Source organism: Neoarius graeffei, chromosome 7, assembly GCF_027579695.1.
Source record: "Neoarius graeffei isolate fNeoGra1 chromosome 7, fNeoGra1.pri, whole genome shotgun sequence".
NCBI lineage: Eukaryota > Metazoa > Chordata > Actinopteri > Siluriformes > Ariidae > Neoarius > Neoarius graeffei.
Genome location: NC_083575.1, coordinates 24,074,575 through 24,098,303, shown reverse-complemented (window position 1 = coordinate 24,098,303; position 23,729 = coordinate 24,074,575). Strand labels below are relative to the sequence as shown.

At 42.1% G+C, this 23,729-nt stretch overlaps 1 protein-coding gene across 1 annotated transcript in view; it reads left to right on the top strand.

Annotated features, from left to right (window-relative positions):
• LOC132889175 (interferon gamma receptor 1-like) overlaps positions 1 to 23,729 on the top strand; it is a 57,793-nt gene that overhangs the window by 19,354 nt on the left and 14,710 nt on the right. Inside the window, exons 2-3 of the mRNA XM_060925424.1 lie at positions 21,827 to 21,959; positions 23,548 to 23,723. Of these exons, the coding sequence (XP_060781407.1) occupies positions 21,827 to 21,959; positions 23,548 to 23,723 (309 nt within the window). The remainder of the gene's footprint in view (positions 1 to 21,826; positions 21,960 to 23,547; positions 23,724 to 23,729) is intronic.

The following is a 23,729-nucleotide window of genomic DNA, read 5'->3' as shown; positions in this document are numbered from 1 at the left end:
ATAAGATTATCAATCTTATAAATTTTTGCCAGCATTTCTCAGGAAAGTAGCATTAATTTTACATCATGGCTAGCGATAACGACAGTGTTCACAGCGAAAGCGAGTTTTACTACCCTGAGGAAGAAGAAATAAAAGAAAACATTTCAGGAGAAAGCTAAAAACCTCTAACTGTTGCTAACGCTGAGCAAAAACATGGCTGAATCCTGAATGACTCCTATTTGTATAAATAGGGGACTACATAAGCGGCAAAATGTAGTTTTTGGGGTTTTTTTTTTTTCCCCCCCTGCTGTGGAAGTGCACTTGTATACCGAAGAGGAAGCCATCTGCATTACAGCTGTGAATGAGGATTCAAAATGGTAGCTCACCTCGGCTCGGTTTTCCCTTTCGGGCGCTCTCATTTTCTGTTAGAATTTGGTAAAGAAAAAAATAAATATATTATTTACCAGCTTAAGGTTGGTCCGTATGGTGAAATACTGTGACCTCGGCCTTGAATACTGGTATTTATGGTAATAATGGTATTTCACGATACGGACCTCCCAGCTGGTAAATAACACATCCATTTTTTTTAGTACACCACAAACTCATGAAACGATGTTTCCTAACAAAACACAGAACACACTCTCAAACAGACTAGAATAGTTTAACTTGGATTGTAATGACAGTCCTGAATATTCCTTGCAGATAAATCATTGAGCGCTCTCGGAGTACCTAGAAACGCTGCTCGATATCGCCATTATGATAGAGCATCATAAGTTGTTTAGTGTTGGTCTCCTTGATACTGAATCTTCTGTCATTTTAGAAGATGTTTATGAAGCGCGTGTTTTTTGGATTTCAGGTGTTCCTTGCACGTGTCAACCCTGACAAAATCAATGCTGTGGTCACAAAACTTACAAAATAAAATGTCATTGTCAGCGGAGAAATCGTCTGGAAATTTGCTTCAGGCGCTCAGAAGCCGTAACTCTGCTGATAGGATGCATTCATTTCTTTTTCACGGTCGCCATTCTGGTTGCGACGCGGGGAGCGAATCTGTAAACGAGCAACTCATTGGCTGGCTAGGTGTGCCACAAGCCAATCACAATCACCGACAAAGCTGCCTTGACCGGAAAGGCGTGTCTGCTAGGGCGTTAGCGGCAGTTACGCAGAAGCCTTCTGCAGCAGTTACACTTTCACACGTGAGCAATGTTGAAAAAATGAATACAAGCACTGATACAAGGGCGGCACGGTGGTGTAGTGGTTAGCACGGTCGCCTCACAGCAAGAATGTTCTGTGTTCGAACCCAGTGGCCAGCGAGGGCCTTTCAGTGTGGAGTTTGCATGTTCTCCCCGTGTTCACGTGGGTTTCCTCCGGGTGCTCCGGTTTCTTCCACAGTCCAAAGACATGCGGTTAGGTTAATATGGGCTGAGGTGCCCTTTCAATATGGGCTTATAGCCAACACTCCTCAACAGATCAGAGGTCTTGTACGAGTCTTCAGTAAAATGTGCAGAGCAGAGGAGAGACCACTTTGTAGCTGCCCAATGTGCCTGTGAACTTCTCGCAAAACGCATCTAAATGTTTGCAGTTTGAACATTTCTTGGGCCATGAATTAGAGCCCTGCAATCCCGCGGGAATCCCGCGGGACCCGCCGCAAAGCAGTGCGACGCGGGACAAATTTTGAAAGCTCATTGCGGGCACGAGCGGGAGTGCACATATGCGGGCGCGGGCGGGAGCGGTGATAAGCTGCAGTCCCGCTAACTAAAAACGTGTTAAAATAAAATTTATAAATTAATTTGTCTATCATATATAATTTGTGCTGGATATTTTATTTGGCATTAATAAAAACATTTTAAGATGCCTAAATTTGCAGAGAGTCAGATTGCCAGATTGAGTGAGGAATGACATCTTAAATTTGCCATTGATCACCCTAACGGGCAATCCTTTGATCACTCTAATGACTCGCCGTTCACACCCAGTTTTTTATTATTATTATTATTAGAGACACTGACGAAGGCAACAGCCGAAACGTTTGTCTCCTTCTGCTGCTAAAAACAACTGAAAAGAAATGTAACTAAAAGAATAAGTTCAAGAGTGCGATCCATCTCTCCTTTCACACTAATTATTCATAGGAGACACACCACGGGAGAGCGCATACTTAAATGATTAGCCAACTTAAATTATTATTTATTATTATTATTATTATTATTATTATTAGGTCTACATGCTGCCATTTCAACATTCCGAATTCAGAAACAAGGTAAATAATAACAAACGTGAATGTGAGCTGTAGATATTTATGCTCAAATCCACTCAAAGTAGGGGGCGGGGCACCATCACGCTGTGTCAAGACAAGAACTTTCCTGAGAAATAACGCGAACGTCTGCATCATGCGGGATTTGCGGGCGGGAGCAGGACAAAATATGGCAGGCGGGAGCGGGACTGAAAATCATAATTTTTTGCGGGTGGGATCAGGACTGAAAAATCATAATTCTTTGCGGGAGTGGGACTGCACAATGCGGGCGCAGGCGGGAGCGGGACTGAAAAATCCGACCCGCGCAGACCTCTACCATGAATGCAACGTAAATCCACCTTCTGTCGTGTTGCTGCACCAGCCAGCAACACATCTACGTGGCATGGCAATAAATTGGCTCAAAATGGAGGATTGAAGTTGCAGTTAGCTGTGTGTTTTAGTATAGTGGAAATGGCGATGAGACCGATAGACATCCTGCTGTAACGTTACGGACAACAAGGTCATTCGCTCAGACTGCTACGTATATAAATCACTTTAATCGTAAAACTTACTATATTAGATTTATTATTAACGCTTAAAACTATTCCTGTGCCATTCTTGAGGTCTCAAGGCATTTATAAATGAAAGTGAGGCCATGGTTCTGCGTATATGCTTTAAGTACACTTTTTGAGTATCTGTACTTTTTTTTTTTTTGAAACTTCTGACTTTAACTTCACTATATTTGAAAGACAAATATCGTACTTTTTACTCCACTACATTTCTATCAACGTCCTCGTTACTATGAAGCAGCTTTGAAAGTGAATTTTTTTTTCGCAGGTGACACTGGGAGCCTACCAGTAATCACTAGGGTCACGTCACGTCCATAGACTGTATAAAATCAAGTTCAGTGATTTCTCAGCAGCGTTATTTGAACTCGATCAGTTGATGGCAGAATGGAAGGAGGCGGTTTTTCTGGAGAATGCACGCACACATGGCCCATGAACCCATGTTTCAATTTTCTGAAAGGATTAAAGATTCATTTCATTTTAAATGTTTGCTTTATTTACCTAAAATGAACCATGTCACGGCCTACAAAAACTCACCGTCCAACCTGCGGGAGCATATTGAGGTATATAAACGTTTTATTCCAAGAGAAAGCTTGCAACAAAGTTGTCTGTGCTTTTAGAGCTAGCGATAACGTTGCAATAGCTATGCAGTCTGGTTAGTCAAATGACTTTCTATAGATTTGCCTGCCAAGTTGCCACAGCCTTGTCCACAGCTACTGTTAACACATAGCTAGTTAACTTTGACACGGTTAGTTAGCATGTAAAAACAGAGTTGCGCTAACATGAATAACATTTAACTTTTCTGAAGTGCTTTCAGAAATGTTTTAGCATAATTCTGTCAATCAACCATCAACAACAGTTCAAAGACTTGGAAATTACCACACACTCAACGTAAATATACAGTTGAATAATGATCCCACCAACAGAAATGTCAACAAATCCACGTCTATGACACGATTAAAACCAATCATAAACGACCGTTTTACTTTTCAGCTCAAATACACTAAGCGGTATTGGCCAGTTTCGCAAGTGGAATATTGCGCATGCGCACATTGCTTTTTCCGAGTAGAAACATCCGGCGATTCATCAAAACAATATGTCGAGTGAGATGCTTCGGAAATCATGTGAATAAACTGATCATTTTGATATGTAACCCGATTATTGGCGTATTTTGGCACTTGTCCAATCGGACAAGTAACTGAGACGATGAACTTGTCCGACATAAAGTATCACTTGTCCCGGACAAGCGTTAATGTCGAGCCCTGAACTGTACTTTATCATGTAAGGAAAGAAAAATGGTTGACCTTTGTTTACTACAGGCCAGACGTTGTATTTCATTGTGTTGGAAGAATGTTGGTTGCCCCTCTTAACACTGGTTAAATAACTTGATCTCGAGTTTGGCTCTCGAGAAACTGACCTATATTGTTAAAAAGAGGGCTTCTGAATTTTATAACATTTGGAAGCTATTTCTGGAACTGTTAAGGAGTGGAGATATGGGGGAGGCGTGGGGAGAATAAGTATAATGAAAAATATCTAATTTGTTGTTGGGAATATTTGCCGTATCCTACTTTTTTTTTTTTTGGGTGTATTTTCATTTATTTATTTATTTTTTCATTATTTTTCCCTCACTGCCATGTGTTGATGTTTTAAATGTTAGATGTTGTATTAACACAAACAATAAATATATGTTTAAAAAAAATAATAATAAAGATACCTGAATCCTTGGTGTGTCCGTAAACGGGTGCCGGACTGTGGGATGGAGTCTTTCCCGCTCATTGAGGAAGAGAACAGAGGATTTACTTTTGTTAACTCTGTATCCTGAGAACTTCCCAAACCTACTGATCGTCAGCAAGGGCTGAGAAAGACTGTTCCAAGTTCGTCAGAAAAAGTAATGCATCATCTGCGAACAAAGCTATGCAATGCTCTACATCTGCAATCTGAATTCCTTTTAATAATAGGGTGATTTCTAATGGAGATGGCAAAGGGTTCTGGCGCTAAAATAAAAAGCAGGGGGGACAAGGGGCAACCCTGACGGGTCCCACGATGGAGATTGAATGGTTTGGAAATATTATTGGTCATAATCTCTGTGCATGGTCCTGATCCATTGCCTAAAGTAAACACCGAAACCAAAGCAGGAGAGTACTTCAAATAGATATGGCCATTCGACTCTGTCGAACGCTTTTTCAGCGTCCACTGACAAAATGCATGAATCTTGTCTTTTTTTTTTTCATGAATTATATTTAAAATTCTTCTAATATTATATTATGCCTGACAGTTTATGAATCCATTCTGATCAATATCTATTAGAGATGGGAGGCATTTCTCTAGCCCTAACGCCAAAACTTTTTAGCAATTATCTTTTGTATCGGAGTTCAATAAAGATGGTATCTTGCTTTATCTGGCCTCCACTGTGGAAAATTTTATGATTACAATTCAAATGCTTTTGTAAAATTGATTTACATATAAAATAACTACATGAAGAATTAAAGCCCCTCCTTCACAGATGAGTGAAAATATTGAATAAATTGCCTCTTTTTGATTGATTGGGTTAAAAATGCCAAGTTATGATGACTGAATTGATTATTCACTTAAATATGAATAATATTATATATTTTGGGTATTTGATATGGCGAAATGGGACACAATGGAAAAATCAAGAACACACCGGAAAGATGAGAATAACGGCGGTGATTAAAAGAACAGCGACTGTATCGGCTGAAGGTCGCGTGGGTCTCTGCTGCGGCGCGCGAGCAACGGGACATCATTACCGCGCCGGACGGAGCGGGGGCGGGGCAAAATGACTGGCCGTAGATTCTATCAAAAGTTCGATCTAAATTGACCATGGTTGCAAAAATTAGCCAAAAATACGCGAACACTACGAAGTATGAAAGCAAGATGAAAAACATTCTATTGCCTTATACTTCAAGACTAAAATAAAATAAATCTGTCAAAACTCACCTTTTCAGTGATAACGTCCGAACAGATCACCCGCGTAACAGAGACCGCAAATGGGAGCACGATCAACTTCTAACTGTTGGAGTGGAAAATTCCATTCTACACATGCAAATTGTTAATGTGTGTCCTTCCCCGCACACAAATAACACGCTACGGTAAAAAATAGACCACAACTCATTTTATAGCTCAGAAATTCATACAAGACCAGCTACCATCGTAACATATTCTGTAATAAACATATTCAATACCGAACTTTCAGCTTTCGTTTTATAAAACAAAATCGCAGATTTATAACTAAATTTTTATATGGCGTAGTGATTAAGTTACTACTTTTGGTGAGGTAGTGACCTTGACCCTGAGGCTTTCCGTTTAGATCAAAACACACGATCGTATTGGTTTTGGGTCTGTGGAAAATGGAGTTACAACGGTGATCAAATATTTTGCATGGTGTTTTATTACGGTTATGATTATTCTTTGAGCGCACCAATCCTTAGGTGGATAAAGTTAGAACTTATAATTAGTGGTAACTGTAGACTTTTCAGTGGACTACAACCTTTTTAAGGGAATGCGATGTAATCAACCATTTATCATGTCCCAGGTCAAGCTGCCATGATATTGCCATGAAATTTTCCACAAATTTGCAGAATTTTTGCCAAATTCTGAATATTCACATCAGAGATTTAGTTTTATCTGTATTTCTTTCATTTTATTTCAAATTCAAACCAACATCACCATTCAAAACCGTATAATTTATTGACTGAGTATATTTAGCGGGGTATCCCCACAGTACCCAGTTTCTGAGAATACACAGGATAATTAAAATTTCCTCCAAATCAGACCTGTTTCAAACTTCATTTCATGTAATGGGCTATTTGCAGAGCCAGCTTTCCCCGCATAGGCTGAAGTTACGTTGTTGCATGATATGATTTTGAATTTAATCTCAGAAATATCAGAGTAGCTCTGGTTAGAGCCTGGAGTCGTATTTTGAAGGAAGAAAACGCGCTACCAGATGTGTTCCTTTTCCAACTCAGAAACGAGCTAAAACTGCAAATTCAGCAGCGTACTGTTTTAATAAAGCAATGGGACGAGAGTCGGACATGCTGACGTTAACGTTCCCTAACCCTGCTAAAGTTAAAGTTCATTATCAAAGATCTTCTGCATTGATGTCATCTGTTGTTGCCTTGCGCTGTGAACAGTAAGATTGTGTTCTCACTAGTGTACACCTGCAGCGGATGCGGTAACGTTTATCTCAAATCAGACTGCCGTGTTCTCAAAATGCTTTCCGTCTCAGATGTAGCCTTATAGACAGTCTAAAGATACACTTGGAAGATGGCTCTGGACACTTAGTTTTGCTACACTGGTTTAGGACTACAGTTGTCCTGATACAGTTGTGGTCAGAAGTTTACATACACCCATCATGGGCATGAATGTTGTGGTAATTTGGGGCTGTTAATGATTTCCTTGAACTGTTCTTTTTTTCCAGGGTGGAATGATTGTGCAGCATACATCTTTAACAACTTCAAAAAACAAGAATTGAGGGCACAAGTTTGGATTTTCTCTAATCCACACAGGGTCAAAATTATACATGCAGGCTCATATTTGGTTCAATCTCCCTTAGCAAGTTGTACCTTGACCACATGCTTTGGGTCATCATCAACAAGCTCCTGGCATCATTTTGGCTGGATATTTGATTTGACCACTCTTCTTGGCGGAATTGGTAGAGTTCATTTAAATTGGTTGGTTTCTTGGCACCCATTCCAGAAGCTTAATGTTAGCCTGCTTTATCCGTTCCAAAATCAATTTTGATGTATGTTTGGGATCGTTGTCCTGTTGGAACACCCAATTGTGTCCAAGTTTCAACTGTCTAGCTGTTGAATTGAGGTGAAGTTGAAGCATTTGGAGGTAGTCCTCCATTATTCCATCCACTTTGTGCAATGCACCAGTACCACTGGCAGCAAAACAGCCCCAGAGCATGATGCACCATGCTTGACAGTTGGTACAGTGTTCTTAGGTTTGAAAGCCTCACCTTTTAGTCCTCCAAACATACCTCTGGTCATTGTGGTCAAATAGCTCAATCTTTGGCCCAATCCCATTTCACCCCTTGGACATACCCCTTGGCCCTTCCCCTCCATTTTGCGCGTTCACGTGAAGGGGTAGGGGTATCCCAATCCCAGTTAACGCGGAGGGGTAGGGGAAGGGGTAGGGCTTCTGTACCCCTCCAAACGGAGATTTTCCTTGAGCTGACTCCGAACGAAGGGGTTTGAGTGATTTCCCACAATGCCATGCGGATTTCAGCGAGATTTCAAGCGGATTTCAGAAAGATGGCGGTTCCCGCGGCGAAAGATTGTCATAAATGTATTTTCTCCATTATTTACGTGTTTTAAGTTGTTATCCAGAGGAAACACGCCACTTGATTCGCTTTCGAGCTGAGAATGAGCAGCGATTTCTGAAATCCAAGCTGCTGCTAAAAAGCTTTGGGAGTGAGTATTGTTTTCGGTTGCTTGACTGCGTACGTTTTGTTCTGTTTATTCTCGCTTTTATTGTTTACATGAGTGTTCTGACACCTCATTCTGTCGGATGTGGTGCACGAAGCGCCAAAGATATCCCATTCAGTGGTGTTAGTTAACAAATCACACCCTGCCAGCAGAGATTTCTGCCTCTGGCTCTGACTGTAGCGGCTGGTCGCAGCCAGTGACGCATTTGGTCGCGTTTTGCTAACGTAAACGCTGCCGGAGGTACGCGATGACGTATGCGATCGTTGAAGGGCTATCCCAATACGTAGGGGTTGAATTTCAAGCCCTATCCCTTGTAGCTCAGTTTCAAGGGGAAGGGGGAGGGGAAGGGGTAGGGGTAGAAATTAGAATTGGGATTGGGCCTTTGTCTCATCTCGGTCACAGTATTTCACGATACGGACCTCCCAGCTGGTAAATAACACTTTTTTTTTTTTTTTTAAATTATTATTTATTTATTTAATTTTTGACGGAATTTTCCGATGTGAAAATCAGCGCACTCCAGTCACAAGACAAAGCAATTCTGCAGAGATGCGAGAGCATTCTATGTCAGAAGCTTTCAAAAAATAAAGGGAAAAATTCCCAGTGAGAGATCAAATCTTGACGAATCTGTCAGTGGTCAATCCTCAGAACCATGGTGTGAAACCAGAGCAGATTTTGACTTTGGCAGAGAGATTTCCAAATGTAATGAAGGCAGATGCCAGAGAACAACTCCATTTAGAAGTCCTGGATTATGTCTCATCTAACCTGGAAGCACTGGTGCTAAATTATAAGAATTTACCAGTTGATGAGTTGTGGGGGAAGCTGTCCAAAGTCACATCTTTGAGCTCAGGGCAGTTGAGATTCAGGGAGCTCTGTCAGCTGATGAAGCTGCTGTTTGTGCTGCCAAATTCTAAGTGTGATGTGGGAAGGGCTTTCAGCATGGTGCGTCACATCAAGACCGAATTTAGGAGTCAGATGTCTCACCAAACACTTGTTAATCTGAGGTCGTGGGGTGTCCAGATTCAATCAGTAAGGAGCTTAATATATGGCACATTGTAGTTACCATAGTTTCTGGGTTGGGGGCAGCCAAGTCCCCAAGTCAGGGTGTTGGCTATGAATTTGAGTGAATTCAGGTATTGTTCATCTCCAAAAGCCCACCCCAAAATCCACCAGAATGCAGGAAATCACATCAACCAAATCCAAGATTTTCTGGGGGAGGAGGAGACGCACCTCCCTGAAATGAATTTTGTCAGGTCGGGATGTCTGGTGTATGTAAACCTCTGACCAAACTGTAACTTTAGGATTGCAGTCGTCATGAACAGTTTCGCATTCAAGTCTCCATCAGTGAACAGTTTATAACTTCAACAAAACTGATTTTCATGTGAAAATGATAATGATTTTCCTGGTTACACAGTTATACTCTGGGACTCTATTGAGGTATTTCACCTGACGTCACAGGGTCACGTGACGCCCCGGTGTCCGCCATTTTGAACGGCAAGCTAGCTAATGTCAACATCATAGTACCTAGTATGTTACTGTAGCAACGTTTACGTTCAGTCATTTGGATGACTGTTAAAACCTTTCAGTCTCGAGTTTTTCCTTTACTGTATTTACTAGTTTACTGAGCGAGCCAGCCAGCCCCGGAGCGCGCTAGCTAGCTAGCGCCAGCCAGCCAGCCAGCCCCGGAGCGCGCTAGCTAGCTAGTAAATACAGTAAAGGAAAAACTTATAACGGGCCATGTCTCAACAGACTAAAGTTATTTCAGTGACCATATTTAATAACATTTTGTTTATCCTGAGGACCGAAAGTAAATGAAAATGTGAACAAACCTTAGCTGTCAGTGAACAATCCTGGTGGAAGCAGGTAAACGTCGTTCTCTAAGCCTGCTAACCTCAATTTTTGCAAATACCTCTCCCTCTGCTCGCCCTGTAAATGCCCTACGTCGCTGGATAGTGAAGATGTTTTCTGCATCTCGCTCCTTTTTCTTTTATGTTTTTCGTTTGTCGCCTTCCTCGCATTCAAACTGATTCGAGCCGTGCCGTCCAAAATGGCAGCATCACATGACTTGGTCACGTGAGTGAAATACCTCAATAGGACACAGTTGTTGAAGCGAGTTATTTCTAATCACGCTGTCTGTTGTCATCCAGATGAGGATGGGTTTCCTTTTGAGTCTGATTCCTCTCGGTTTCTTCCTCATGTCGTCTCAGGGAGTTTTTCCTTGCCACCATCTAGTGGTGCGCGGTATTATCGGTATACTTGATGTATTGCGGTGCAGCTTGAAAAAGATGCGTATCGCGGTACGATTTTGACATATCGGCTCACTCGGGAATCTTTGTAAGTTTCCGTAAATAGTTTGTCTAATCATGGAAATGTCAAATATTTGGTCAACTGCTTTCATTTTTTAATTTCAATTTATAAATCTCGAATAATATATTCATTCACTAGCATATTTATTGTTTTTGAGACGATAAATAAATAGAAGGTTCCAGAATCCCTTGCTCGAATGCAAAAAATAGTTGCTTGGTCACACTTTCAAAATGGCGGCCTTCGTCGGCACCGACGACTACAAGTTCAACATTGTGAAAAATCCTAAGGGAAAGGCTGCTGTTTGGCAGCACTTCGGCTTAATTATTCGGAAGGGGGAAAGCGGGAGCGAAGAAAACGCTGCTGGGTCCAAAATTTGTAAAGCTATAGTTAAGTGTAGTTGGGGAACAGCTAATCTAACGACACGTTTGAGACGCCAACATCCGAGTATTTCGGCTGTTTCGTCGTGCAGCGCTGTTAATGGCAAAGCCCCCATGGAATTACAACAGACCGTGCGACAGACGAGCGCTCTACGTGTTTCACATTCTGCGCCAAAACAACAAACTATAAATAATGCATTTTCTAGTACCAAGAAATACCAGAGTACATCTGAAAAAGCGCAACGAATCACTTCTAAAATAGCAAGATTCATCGTGAAAAACATGAGGCCATACAGCATGGTGGAATCCAAGGAGTTCAGGGAAATGCTGGCTGAACGTGAGCCCCGGTATCAAGTGCCATCTAGAAAAACTTTCTCAGAGGTCGTCATTCCTAAAATGTATTCCCAAGTTTATGAAGTTAAAAGCAGCTTACAACATGCTGAATTGGTAAGGAATTTGTTTTACTGCAAGCACAATCTGTTAATCACAGTAACGCATGTATGCATAAATTACTTATTTTATCTGATTCTGATTTATTTTCTTGAATTAACCCTTTGGTGACTGACCCCTTGAAAATGGTTCCTCCAGGAACCATGACGTTTCAGTTGTCAAGACAACGGAAAAACTAAAATACAAATACAAGAGCATTTTGTTTTGTGCACAAGAGCATTGTGACGTATCTTTGTTTTTGTATTTTAGTTTTTCCGTTGTCTTGACAACTGAAACGTCATCGTTCCTGGAGGAACCATTTTCAAGGGGTCAGTCACCAAAGGGTTAATTTGACCGTCAATAGGTAACTGGAATAAAACTTGTTTTAAGTTGTTTTTTAAACAGCACAACATTGCATTTCATTATGTGGTAGAAGATATAAATCAAAATAAAATCAGTAACTTAAGTATGCTGAAGCCCAGTGTGAAGTTGACTTTATCTAGGGTAGGGCGTTATTGATGTTGGACAATCTTAGATCTGGCTGGAAATGACGGCCTTTTACTCGTGTTTTTCCATTCTTTACAAAAGGTTGCCCGATGTGTTAAGATTTTTTTATATATATATATAATTTTTTTCTTCTTCTGTGCTCAAACGTTAGTGTTGGTCTTACTTTTTTTTATTCAAATTTGTGTAGATTGACATTGTAATTTCTTTTACACACAAGCTACTTAGCAAACTACTAGTACATGTAGCTAGTTAAATAATCACATTTTGTTTAATTTTTAATAATAGTTAAATTACATTTAGTTAATTACATTTGTTTCCTTACATAATTGTTTTGCTAAAAGAAAAGAAATGCCATTCTTAGATTAAAATATCACGATATCGCTGATCGTGTGAATTCTCGTGATACCCATCCCTACCACCATCGCCACAGGCTTGCTCATTAGGGATAAATTGTAGTTCATATGTTTTTAAAATGTTTATTTTACTGTCAGGCTGCTTTGCAACAAGGTCTTGTTAAAAGCACGGTACAGATATATCAACTTAAGTGTTATTGTAATTCTCATCAGTTAGTAGTATTTTTTTTTTTTTTTTTCTCCATCTGCCACTGAAGGGGGCGGCACGGTGGTGTAGTGGTTAGCGCTGTCGCCTCACAGCAAGAAGGTCCGGGTTCGAGCCCCGTGGCCGGCGAGGGCCTTTCTGTGTGGAGTTTGCATGTTCTCCCCGTGTCCGCGTGGGTTTCCTCCGGGTGCTCCGGTTTCCCCCACAGTCCAAAGACATGCAGGTTAGGTTAACTGGTGACTCTAAATTGAGCGTAGGTGTGAGTGTGAATGGTTGTCTGTGTCTATGTGTCAGCCCTGTGATGACCTGGCGACTTGTCCAGGGTGTACCCAGCCTTTCGCCCGTAGTCAGCTGGGATAGGCTCCAGCTTGCCTGCGAACCTGTAGGGTAGGATAAAGCGGCTAGAGATAATGAGATGCCACTGAAGGATTGTGAGGTCTCTGGAGTGTTATGTGCGATCGTTCAATAGACATTTTCCCACACACACTTGTATACCACATTGTAGGCCGCTGGCATTTTTAGCAATGTTGCACAAATTGTGTTATGGTGCTGCTTTGGCAATGAAATCACAGAGTAGCTTGCTGTACGTGGTCGAAGATAACATTAGTTTCTTGGAGTGTATTGTATCTCACACACATTTGTGTAGATGAAGATGAAAAATGTCAGTTAATTGGCGAAATATTTAAAAAAAAAACCCACTTTTTTTTTTTTTTTTTGTGGCCTAGTAAAGGCATCACTCATTGACTGAGTCCTGTTGTTGAGATGTGCGTGCATGAGGAGTCTAGCAAGCCAAATTTCAGTCTAGCTATCCTTAACTCGCAAGCAGTGAGCGAATCGACAGATGTTCTGTTATGTGGTATATGTATCTGCTGTGTTTGTTCTCAGATCTAGCTCACCATCATTTTTGGATAGTTGGACAGACAGACAGAGATTGGGGGGGAGACAGGGAGAGACAGACAGGGACAGTGTGAGGGAGGGGGAGAGAGAGAGAGAAGCAGAGAGCAAGATGTGGACAGGGATGGAGAGACGGGGTGAGAGACAGACAAAGGGGGAAGAGATGCAGAGTGAGAGATGGAGGGGGACAGACAGTGAGGGAGACAGACAAGCAGAGAGCAAGACAAGGACAGACAGATGGAGAGACGGACAGTGAGAGAGACTGGGGAGAGACGCGGAGAGAGAGACAGGAAGACAAACAGTGAGCAAGAGACGGGGCGAGAAATAGGGGGGGGGGGGACAGGCAGTGAGCGAGACAGGGCAAGAGACAGACAGACGGTGAGTGAGACAGATAGATGGTGAGTGAGACTGGGAGAGAGCAAGCCGGAGAGAGACAGGCAGAGAGAGAGCCAGATGGGGAGACGGACAGAGACAGAGGTAGGTAGGTTAGTTAAAGTTGTCATTTCATGTCCGTGTCCCTCCGTCAAATATTATTGAACTTAATAAATTAAGTAAACGTTATACCATCTACTTCCATGACTGCTGTTCTGCTCTCAGCCAGGAAATCATCTCACGATGGTCCCATTTCAGTGAAAACAACGTTGAACTTGCAAGCAGTGATTGAGTCGCATGTATCTTCGGAGTCCGTTCGTAAGTAACCAACTTCTGCGTCGTTTAAGCCTAGGTCACAACCGGACGTATGATTTATTTATTTATTTATTTATTTTTTGGCCGTGCGATTTTTGGCGTTTCCCAAATCGCTGCCTTTTTTTTTTGTTTTGTTTTGTTCATGGAGAAAGACACGTTGGCCATAAGTTTGTCTTGCAACCTGAAAAAAACGTGAGCGCCCGTAGAGTTTGTTTGACATGACAGAACCTCTGCGGCCAGTCTACGGCTGGAAAATCAGCACATCACATGCGTGCCCTCCGTGCGTTTCACACGCGCCCTCCGTGCGTTTCTTGCGTTTTTTGCACGTAGACCGGCCGTAGGAGCACGTACGGCCGGTTGTGACCGAGGCTTTACCGAGAGTCGCTGAGAGAAGCGGTTGGTGTTCACGCCTGAAATATTATTGTAGCAAAAAGCTGCTCTTTTAATGAAGGACTGTGAGGATGCAGTGTGTGATGAATGTAGTTCCATACTAGGGTTGGGTACTGAGACTCCAGTGCCAGTAAGACCATACAATCCTGTGCGAATGGTATCTAGTGGACTGAACTGCAACGCAGATTTCAGTTCTGTGTAAGATCGGACCAAGATTATTTTGACACTGTTGCTGAAAGAACCACGAGAGCTGGCTGGTTGGTGGGGATTGGCAGGTTCTTTATTTCTTTTTAGATTTTTTTGGGCTTTTTTTCACCTTTATTGGATAGGACAGTGTAGAGACAGGAAATGAGCAGGAGAGAGAGAGACTGGGAGGGATCGGGAAATGACCTCTGGTCGGAATCGAACCTGGGTCCCCGGATTTATGGTGTGGCGCCTTATCCACCTGAGCCACGATGCCCCCGCAGGCTCTTTATTTTTGAGTGGGTTTCCTGTTAAATTTCTTACCAAATTGTTATAAGATGAAAGAGAGTGTGGCTGTGAGGGAAGTTAACATGCTGAGCAAACGAACTCGCTCACTATCTGGTTTAATGTCTGTCATCCACCATCAGTGGGTTGGACGCTGCATGGTGTGTTCATAGGCTTCTTTTCCAGTAAACCCTGTCCAGTGCGTCCCTGGGCGTGAAGCACCACTCCCTCAAGTCCTGGGTGACCACCTCCTTTCATGTCTTGTGTGGGTGGCCCTTTTTCTGCACTCCCTGCAAGGACACCACCTTCCCAATGCTCGATGTGCTTTGGTGGACATGACCTGAAGTCAGCATCAAGCTCCCCCAGACCTAGTCTCTGGCGAAGACTACTGGTGCTGACCTCAGCTTTGGGTTTCACATTACACATCCACCTGAGCAGAACGCTCTCGTTCCTCTCCAGGTGCTTCATATCCTCTCTTCTCAGAGGCCAGTTCTCACTAGTGTATAGCATTGCACTTCTGACACATGAGCTGTAGATATGACCACGAGTACAAAAACCAAGGCTCCAGCATGACTGGTAGTAGTTCTCTAAACTTACCCCAAGCTGCTCTGGTTCTTGTGATTTGTCGCAAGCTCACATCCCCCACCAGGGCATACAGTATCACCAAGATAACAGAAGACGTCAACTGCATCTATGACATACTCCCCAACAAAAACTTGGTTATAGGGCCTGGTGTCTATTGGGCGTGCTAGACCAAGGCATCTGTCGCGTCTGAAAGACAGGTCTGTGGAGAGTCCGCCTCGAATACTTGTATACTTCTTATGTCCCCAGTGTTGACAGCCAGTACAAAGGATTGAGTTGCAACCCATGTATTTCCTATACACAGCGCATGGGTATTGACCAGAGTCCTTTAAGGTATTCAGATTTAAGCCAAATATCATAACCTTGGTCTTATCCATGTTTACTCTCAGTCCTTTTGGATTCTAAACCATTCTTCCATAGCAGGAACTTTTCCTTGAGCTCATCTAAGGTCTCTGCTATAATCACAAGGTCATCCGCATATAGAAGCTCCCAGGGAGCACCAGAAGCAAAGTCTCGCGACAGAGCCTCAAGAACAATGATAAATAACAAGGGGCTCAGAACAGGGCCTTGGTGGACACCCAGTTTTATGTCGAAGTAGTCACTGAAAGTCTGGTTGATCCTGACCTTGCTCTTGGCATTGGCATACATTGCCTGGACTGTTCTCATGATCCACACTGGGACTCGCACTCACCTCAAGGCCCACCACAGGACTTCGCGTGGCACACGATCAAAGGCCTTTTCAAGGTCGACAAAAGCGAAGTATAGATTTATTTTTTTTAGCCAGAAAGACTAAATATAAATCTCATCTCATTATCTGTAGCCGCTTTATCCTGTTCTACAGGGTCGCAGGCAAGCTGGAGCCTATCCCAGCTGACTACGGGCGAAAAGGCAGGGTACACCCTGGACAAGTCACCAGGTCATCACAGGGCTGACACATAGACACAGACAACCAGCGGTCTCAAAAGTCGCCGGTCACCAGCGGCAAATCGCCGGCTATGGCTTGTTATGCCGCCGGCTATTGTCAGTCGAGTCACAAAATTTAATATTAAATATTTCTGACAGCAAAAAAAGTTGTGAACGTAAATTACATCCACTATGTCATGTATGTCCGTTGCTGCGTCAACTGTGTTTACATCCTCGACACGAGTGCAGCCATTACTGCTGCCTGTGTTGCCAGATTGAGCGGTTTCCCGCCCAATTTGGGCGGTTTTAAGTGCATTTCAGTGGGTTTTGAACATATTTTGGGCTGTAAAATGTCAGCAGTATCTGGCAACATATTTTTTTACTTAATACAAGAAATTAATGGATGCCAACGTTTTTGCCAAAATGGTATTTTATTTTCCATTGTTTAGGCAGACTTCAGCATCATACTGTGAGATTCTGTTCAAATTGTTTTTTTTTTTCTTCTATGAAGCCTGAGCCATTTATTTTATTAGTTTATAATTATTGTTTAATTTAGTCTTCAGGAGAGACTGCCTGCACACAGTACTAATATTAATAGTGTTTTTTTTTTTTTTTCTTACATGAAAGCTGAGGCATTTATATTATATTTTAAGGTAACTTCATGTTGTGCTGTGAGGTTCTATGCACTTTAACTTTTGAACCAACAGATGCATTTGGATAAGTAAAGCCTATTTTTCTGCATTTTTGTAGTCCTGGTAATCTTTTATATTGGTAAAGTTGTTTATAGGACCATTTCTCAGTGTCTGTTTTTTTTAATCAATAGTTTTTCAGTAATAACTTAATATTTAACATATCATTCAATTTTAAACAACCCCCACGCCTCCCCCATGGCTTGCCCCCATAGTCTCCAAAATTTCTGTGGGAAACACTGGCGTGCGTAACAACGCTAATCAAGCTTAAGCTAGATGACCGGCCTCAAATACCCGTCCCGGGTAAATGTTATCCCAATTTTAGATGGCCTGTTCCAAACCATCCCGCCCCATGAAAAATTCGTACTTTCATATCTCTCTCTCTCTCTCTCTGTCTCTCATACATATATAAAAAATCTCCCTGCATGCTTTGCTTGCATTATGTCTGCCACTGGCAGACATTTTACCATTTTGCACCCTGCTGTAAATTATTTGTACCCTGCGATTCTCCCAAACTTTGAAGCCCCTGGACAACCATTCCCATTCACACCTACGGTCAATTTAGAGTCACCAGTTAACCTAACCTGCATGTCTTTGGACTGTGGGGGAAACCGGAGGAAACCCACGCGGACACGGGGAGAACATGCAAACTCTGCACAGAAAGGGCCTCGCCGGCCACGGGGCTCGAACCTGGACCTTCTTGCTGTGAGGCGACAGCGCTAACCACTACACCACCGTGCCGCCCCCTAAATATAAATAATATATAAAATAAGAACTAATATAATGAGTTCTGGTCAGCAATGCCACAATCATCGTTTATTTAAGTTCTGAAAATGCTAGCTGTGGCAGCAGAGGTGTCACTGCAACATGTTTATAGCAGTATTGGATTTCAAAGCCAAAGGGTTTTTATTGTAGTCATTATTTTACATTACAGGTATTTAGCAGATGCTGTTATGCAGAGTGATGGACAACAAACACACAGAGTGCCTGGGGAGTAGTTGGGGGTTAGGTGTCTCGCTCAAAGGCACTTCAGCCATGGGTTTTCCTGCTAGTCCAGGGAATCAAACCGGTGACCCTTTGGGCCCAAGGCTGCTTCTCTAACCTGTAGGTGATGGCTCCTGTAAAGAGAAATAAAGGTGGCTGTAGTTAAGAGGGAGGGGTGGCAAAATCCAGTCTACATTTTTGGACGGTCAAAGCCAGATGCCAAAGGGGTCCGAGCAATGAGCAGGTGGTAAGATACGTAAATACGTTTTCCATTACCGTCATACACTGATTAACCAGAAGAGATCTGAATAGTTGTTGCTGGCAGTTCAGCTGTAGGTTTGCTGTCGTCATCGGTGTATGTGCTGGCTTCTGCATACATCCGGAATGGGCAAAAACTGCTGAAAAATGGGGAAAAAAAGTCTTTCATAAGACTTGCCATGCTCTAAGACTTCCTCTTCTTTGAGGTAAAGAATTGTGTAGCACCAAAAAAAAATTACACACACACACACACACACTTCCTTCCTTTTTAAAGAAGTCTCAGCAGTAATGAAACATTTTGCTGAGAAGAAAGTACTTTTCCAGAGACATCAGAGGTTTTGAGTTAACCAGATCTTTACGCCCAGCCTTAATGCGCGTGTCCATTATCTCACAATTACATAAGACGGTTGTGGCAGTCGAATGCGGTTGAGAAGGCTGTATCTAAAACTTGGATACGAGACGAGTATCTGACCTCCTGTTCTGTTTAAAATGTGTCTCGGGTTTTTGTTTTGTGTTTATTATCTCTGTCCTAACCCAATCTTAATTGTCCTTATAGTATGAAGGGATGACATCTCATCTCGTTATCTCTAGCCGCTTTATCCTGTTCTACAGGGTCGCAGGCAAGCTGGATCCTATCCCAGCTGACTACGGGCGAAAGGCGGGGTACACCCTGGACAAGTCGCCAGGTCATCACAGGGCTGACACATAGACACAGACAACCATTCACACCTACGGTCAATTTAGAGTCACCAGTTAACCTAACCTGCATGTCTTTGGACTGTGGGGGAAACCGGAGCACCCGGAGGAAACCCACGCGGACACGGGGAGAACATGCAAACTCCACACAGAAAGGCCCTCGCCGGCCACGGGGCTCGAACCCAGGACCTTCTTGCTGTGAGGCGACAGCGCTAACCGCTACACCACCGTGCCGCCCCGGGATGGCATTCGAAGTAAAATAAATTGGGATCAGAAATGCAAGAACTTCAAATCGGAGAGGTGTAGGATCTTGTCCTGGTATCCAAAACAAGTTTATTGCTTTCCCACTACAGTCTCTGCACAATACTCAGAGTTATGAATTATTGGCACATCCTGATTCAAGGGCCTCACCTACAAAACCACCTGTGGATATAAAAATTACATCTCTCTGTTTCTCTCTGTGTGTGTGTGTGTGTCTTTCTCTTGCTCTCTTAACTTTTTGATTGAATGCAGTGTGGATAATTAGAAATTTAATTTGGTGGCAGCCCGAATGCTAAAAAATAAACACGATACTAAAGGACAGTTTGTTAAATTGTGTTTAAATCATTGCTCTCTGCAGTGAACATCAAGTTCCTGTTTTTTTTTTTTTTTTTCAGTCCAGCATCCTGTGTCGTTCTTTTTCATATTTCAACTGATGGCTAAGCTTAGAGTTAAATCCTTCCAGTATGACACTGACCACTCTGGGTGGAGATTTTAGAGAAGGTATCGCAGTATATTTTACACAATTAACAATCATGAATAGCGCAATGTCTTGCGGGTTTTTTTTTTTTTTTAATAAATGTGCCAATACGGATGCTTTTGCATTCCAGTGACTGTTCTCCACCCCATTTCCTCCTTCTGGCTGTTTAACAGTGCAGCTTGAAAGAAGGTTGAATGGCTTTGTTGTTTACTGCTGCACACGGAACACAAAGCCTGATGCAGAAGTGAAAGCCCCCCCTTTTTTTTTTTTAAAGCGCAATGCTGTACCAGGTTAACGTGACCTATTTCTCAATAGTTGACACGCATAACGAAACTGAAAAACATTTTGCTGATCAAGCTTTACCAATAAATCCATTTCTTGTATTTGAGTGACAAACAATATGTGAACGTTAGCTTTCGGTATTCGTTGCGATACTGAACGTTTCCAGTAACTGTGGATCAGTGCTGCACATCGGCTTGGAGGAATTTTAGCCCATTCCTCCGTACAGAACCGCTTCAGCTGTGGGATGCTGGTGGGTTTCCTCACATGAACTGCTCGCACAACATTCCAAACGAATTAAAGTGCATATCACGGGTAAATTCAGGAGCAAGATCAATATAATTCTCCTATTTTATATTCAACTTGGGTCAAATATCTGTCGCATTTTGTGCAATTTTTTTACCTTGTGCAATACCAGAAAAATTCAGTTGAAATCAAGCCATTTGAGGCGAATTGGTCCGCCTCTGAAAAAACTTGGCATTTGGATTTCCCGGGAAACATTGATTTTCATGACGTCAGGTGCGGGACGCCTCCTTCTGAATCCTACGTCAGCGCTGGTTTGTTTATGAGAAAACGACCTGGTGGTTTTCTGCAAATTTCTTCAACGTTATCACGTAATTATTAAAATGGTTAACAGATGTATTGTAGGAGGGTGTAGCAACACCAGTCTTGATTAGTACTCCTCGTTTCCCACGTTGTGCTCAGGTGACACTTCCATATTTCAATGCAAAATCGCTAGCTGCTAAATTTGGCCTACACAGACTGTGAACTGAAACCGTGAAAAGCTCGTGCAGCCTGCTGGCGCTTCCGCAGGTTTCAGTGCATTCCAAAACATAAATTTTATTCTTCTGTAACTATTCTTAGGTAGAATGACTTGTGTGCTTAGGGTCGTTGTCTTGCTGCATGACCCACTTTCTTTTGAAACTCTGTTAACAAGAAGACATCTGTCTGTTTTCCTTTCGAATAATTTTCCTTTGCAGTTATTCAGAATTCATTGTTCCATGAAGGATGGCAATTCATCCAAAACGGATCCAAACCGTGATACCACTACCATGTTTCACAGATGAGATGGTTCTTATGCAGGAATGCAGTGGGGGGGTTCTTTTTTCTTTTTTTTTCTCTTCTCCAAAAAATAATGCATCTCCTTTAAACCAAAATGTCCTAAATTGGTCTAATGATCCAGCTACAAAATGTTTCCAGTAGCCTTCTGGTGTGTCCATGTGATCTTTAGCAAACTGCAGATGAGCAGCAATGTGGAGAGCAGTGGCTTTCCCTTTGCAACCCTGCCATGCACACAATTGTTCAGTGTTCTCCTGATGGTGGACTCATGAATATGAACATTAGCCAATGTGAGAGAGGCCTTCAGTTGCTTAGAAGTTACCCTGGGGTCCTTTAGGACCTTGTGGACTAATGTACACCTTGCTCTTGGAGTGATCTTTGTTTGTCGACCACTCTTGGGGAGGGTAACAGTGGTCTTGAATTTCTTCCATCCGTCTGTCTGTGGATTGGGGGAGTCCAAACTCTATAGAGATGGAATGGTTAACCTTTTCCAGCCTGATGAGCATCAACACTTTTTTTTTTTTTTTTTTAAATTAAAAAAAAAAAGTTCTCACAAATCTCCTTTGCTTGTGCAATCATACAATTCCATGTTGTGAAGATGTTATACATACATGTATACATGGGACAAATTAGACCATAAAACTTCTGAGTAAGGTGATAAAGCATCTTTAACTCGTTTTAATAATGAAATCATTGTAAAAAGCCAAATATTTGAGTGTGGTACCTTTTTTTGGGGGAGGGCAGTAATTTAACCGATGCCAGTAATGTTTATATCCTTTCTTTCCCCCCCTTTTCTTTTCACAGTTGATTCTTCCACAGTTCCTGCCCCAACCAATGTCAGCCTGACATGCCATAATTTTACAAATGTGCTGTACTGGAACTACAGCAAACCCGAACTACAGCCTGAATTCAACATAAAAATCCGTGGTTATATGAGGTACGTTGGTTAATAAAGCCTAAATCTGGGATGAATTGGATGACATCACACTAAATTATTGAAAGTTAATGTAGCATGTAAGACATTTAATCTGTGGCCAATGAAGTGGGGTATAACAATATTAAAAACCCAGCTAATTCCTTTAGTGTGAAAACCACTAAAACCAAAGAAACATGGACAGGAAAATGGGTACTAAAGTGACTTTTTTTTTTTTTTTTTTTTTTAATTATTATTCCAAAAAAAATTAATTATATGGCATGAGCTACTTCTGGTAAAATCGTGCACTCTGATTGGTTCCTTAGCAGGCAATATTTTCCCGTAATGCCCGTGATCGATTACAGATTTTCGTTCCAAGGTGCCGGCTTTCAGTGTCGCAAAAAGGAAAAAAAAAAAAGCTTAATTGGAAATTGAAGCAATCAAAAACAGCCAAGACAAACAAGAGTCACCGAGTTATTCAAGACCTGAGCAACAAAGAGCATTCAGAAACCGCTACCTGTGAACAGAAATTCAGTTTTGAAACCGCTAGCCGTTTTATTCTGCATGCGTGACTCAACTACGTTACAAATATGACGTGGCTGAAAGCAGAGTCATGCCTCATTATAATGACCGTTTGTTTTTAATCTTAGAAATAAAAAAAGCCATATAATAAACTCCTTATTCACCTCGCTCGCTCGCTCAGGCTTTACAGGGAAATATCAGACCTTGGTATTTTTGTACGGACCTCGGTGTGATATTTTCCTATAAAGACCGAGCAAGCATGGTGATTAAGGAGTTAGTTCCATCCATCCATAATGCGTAACCGCTTATCCTGTACAGGGTCGCGGGCAAGCTGGAGCCTATCCCAGCTGACTACGGGCGAAAGGCGGGGTACACCCTGGACAAGTCGCCAGGTCATCACAGGGCTGACACATAGACACAGACAACCATTCACACTCACATTCACACCTACGGTCAATTTAGAGTCACCAGTTAACCTAACCTGCATGTCTTTGGACTGTGGGGGAAACCGGAGCACCCGGAGGAAACCCACGCGGACACAGGGAGAACATACAAACTCCACACAGAAAGGCCCTCGCCGGCCACGGGGCTCGAACCCGGACCTTCTTGCTGTGAGGCGACAGCGCTAACCACACCACCACCGTGCCGCCCGTGTTAGTAACATTTCATTTAAAGCTCAAACAAAACCACTTTTTTTTTTTTTCCCTTTTTTTTGGCTAAACTTTTTTTTTTTTTTACCTTAACATGGCAAAATAGAGATGTTTTCACTCAAATTCAGCAAAATGGTGGTAATATAGAAAACTAATGCACTTTTGTGGTACCTATTTGCAATCAGCGGTACAAAAAAGGTTATTTGACTCAGCCTTGTATTATGTTAGAAATATTTTAAAGTTCATTCACACAATCTAACTTTTTTTTTTTATTAGTAGTAGTAGTCGTAGTAGTTTTTATAATATCTATCATGATCTAATAAATATACGCAAGGCAAATTTCATAAAGTAAAATTAAAAATTCAGTTAATTAGGATATAATTTATTATGAAAAAATGCCCTTTGCTTATAATATGGCTGACTTGTCTGATTAACTACAGTAAGCCCAAGTCCGTGCGCACCACTCAGACCTACCTGGATATCAGTGAATACACGCAGGACTCTGAGGATGCTTACTACATAACAGTGGAAGCTCAACTGAGAGGAACAGAACTTAATGCTTCATCTGAAGACATCACCTTCAGCTACAGGAAAGACCTTCCTTCTATGATCCCATGTAGGT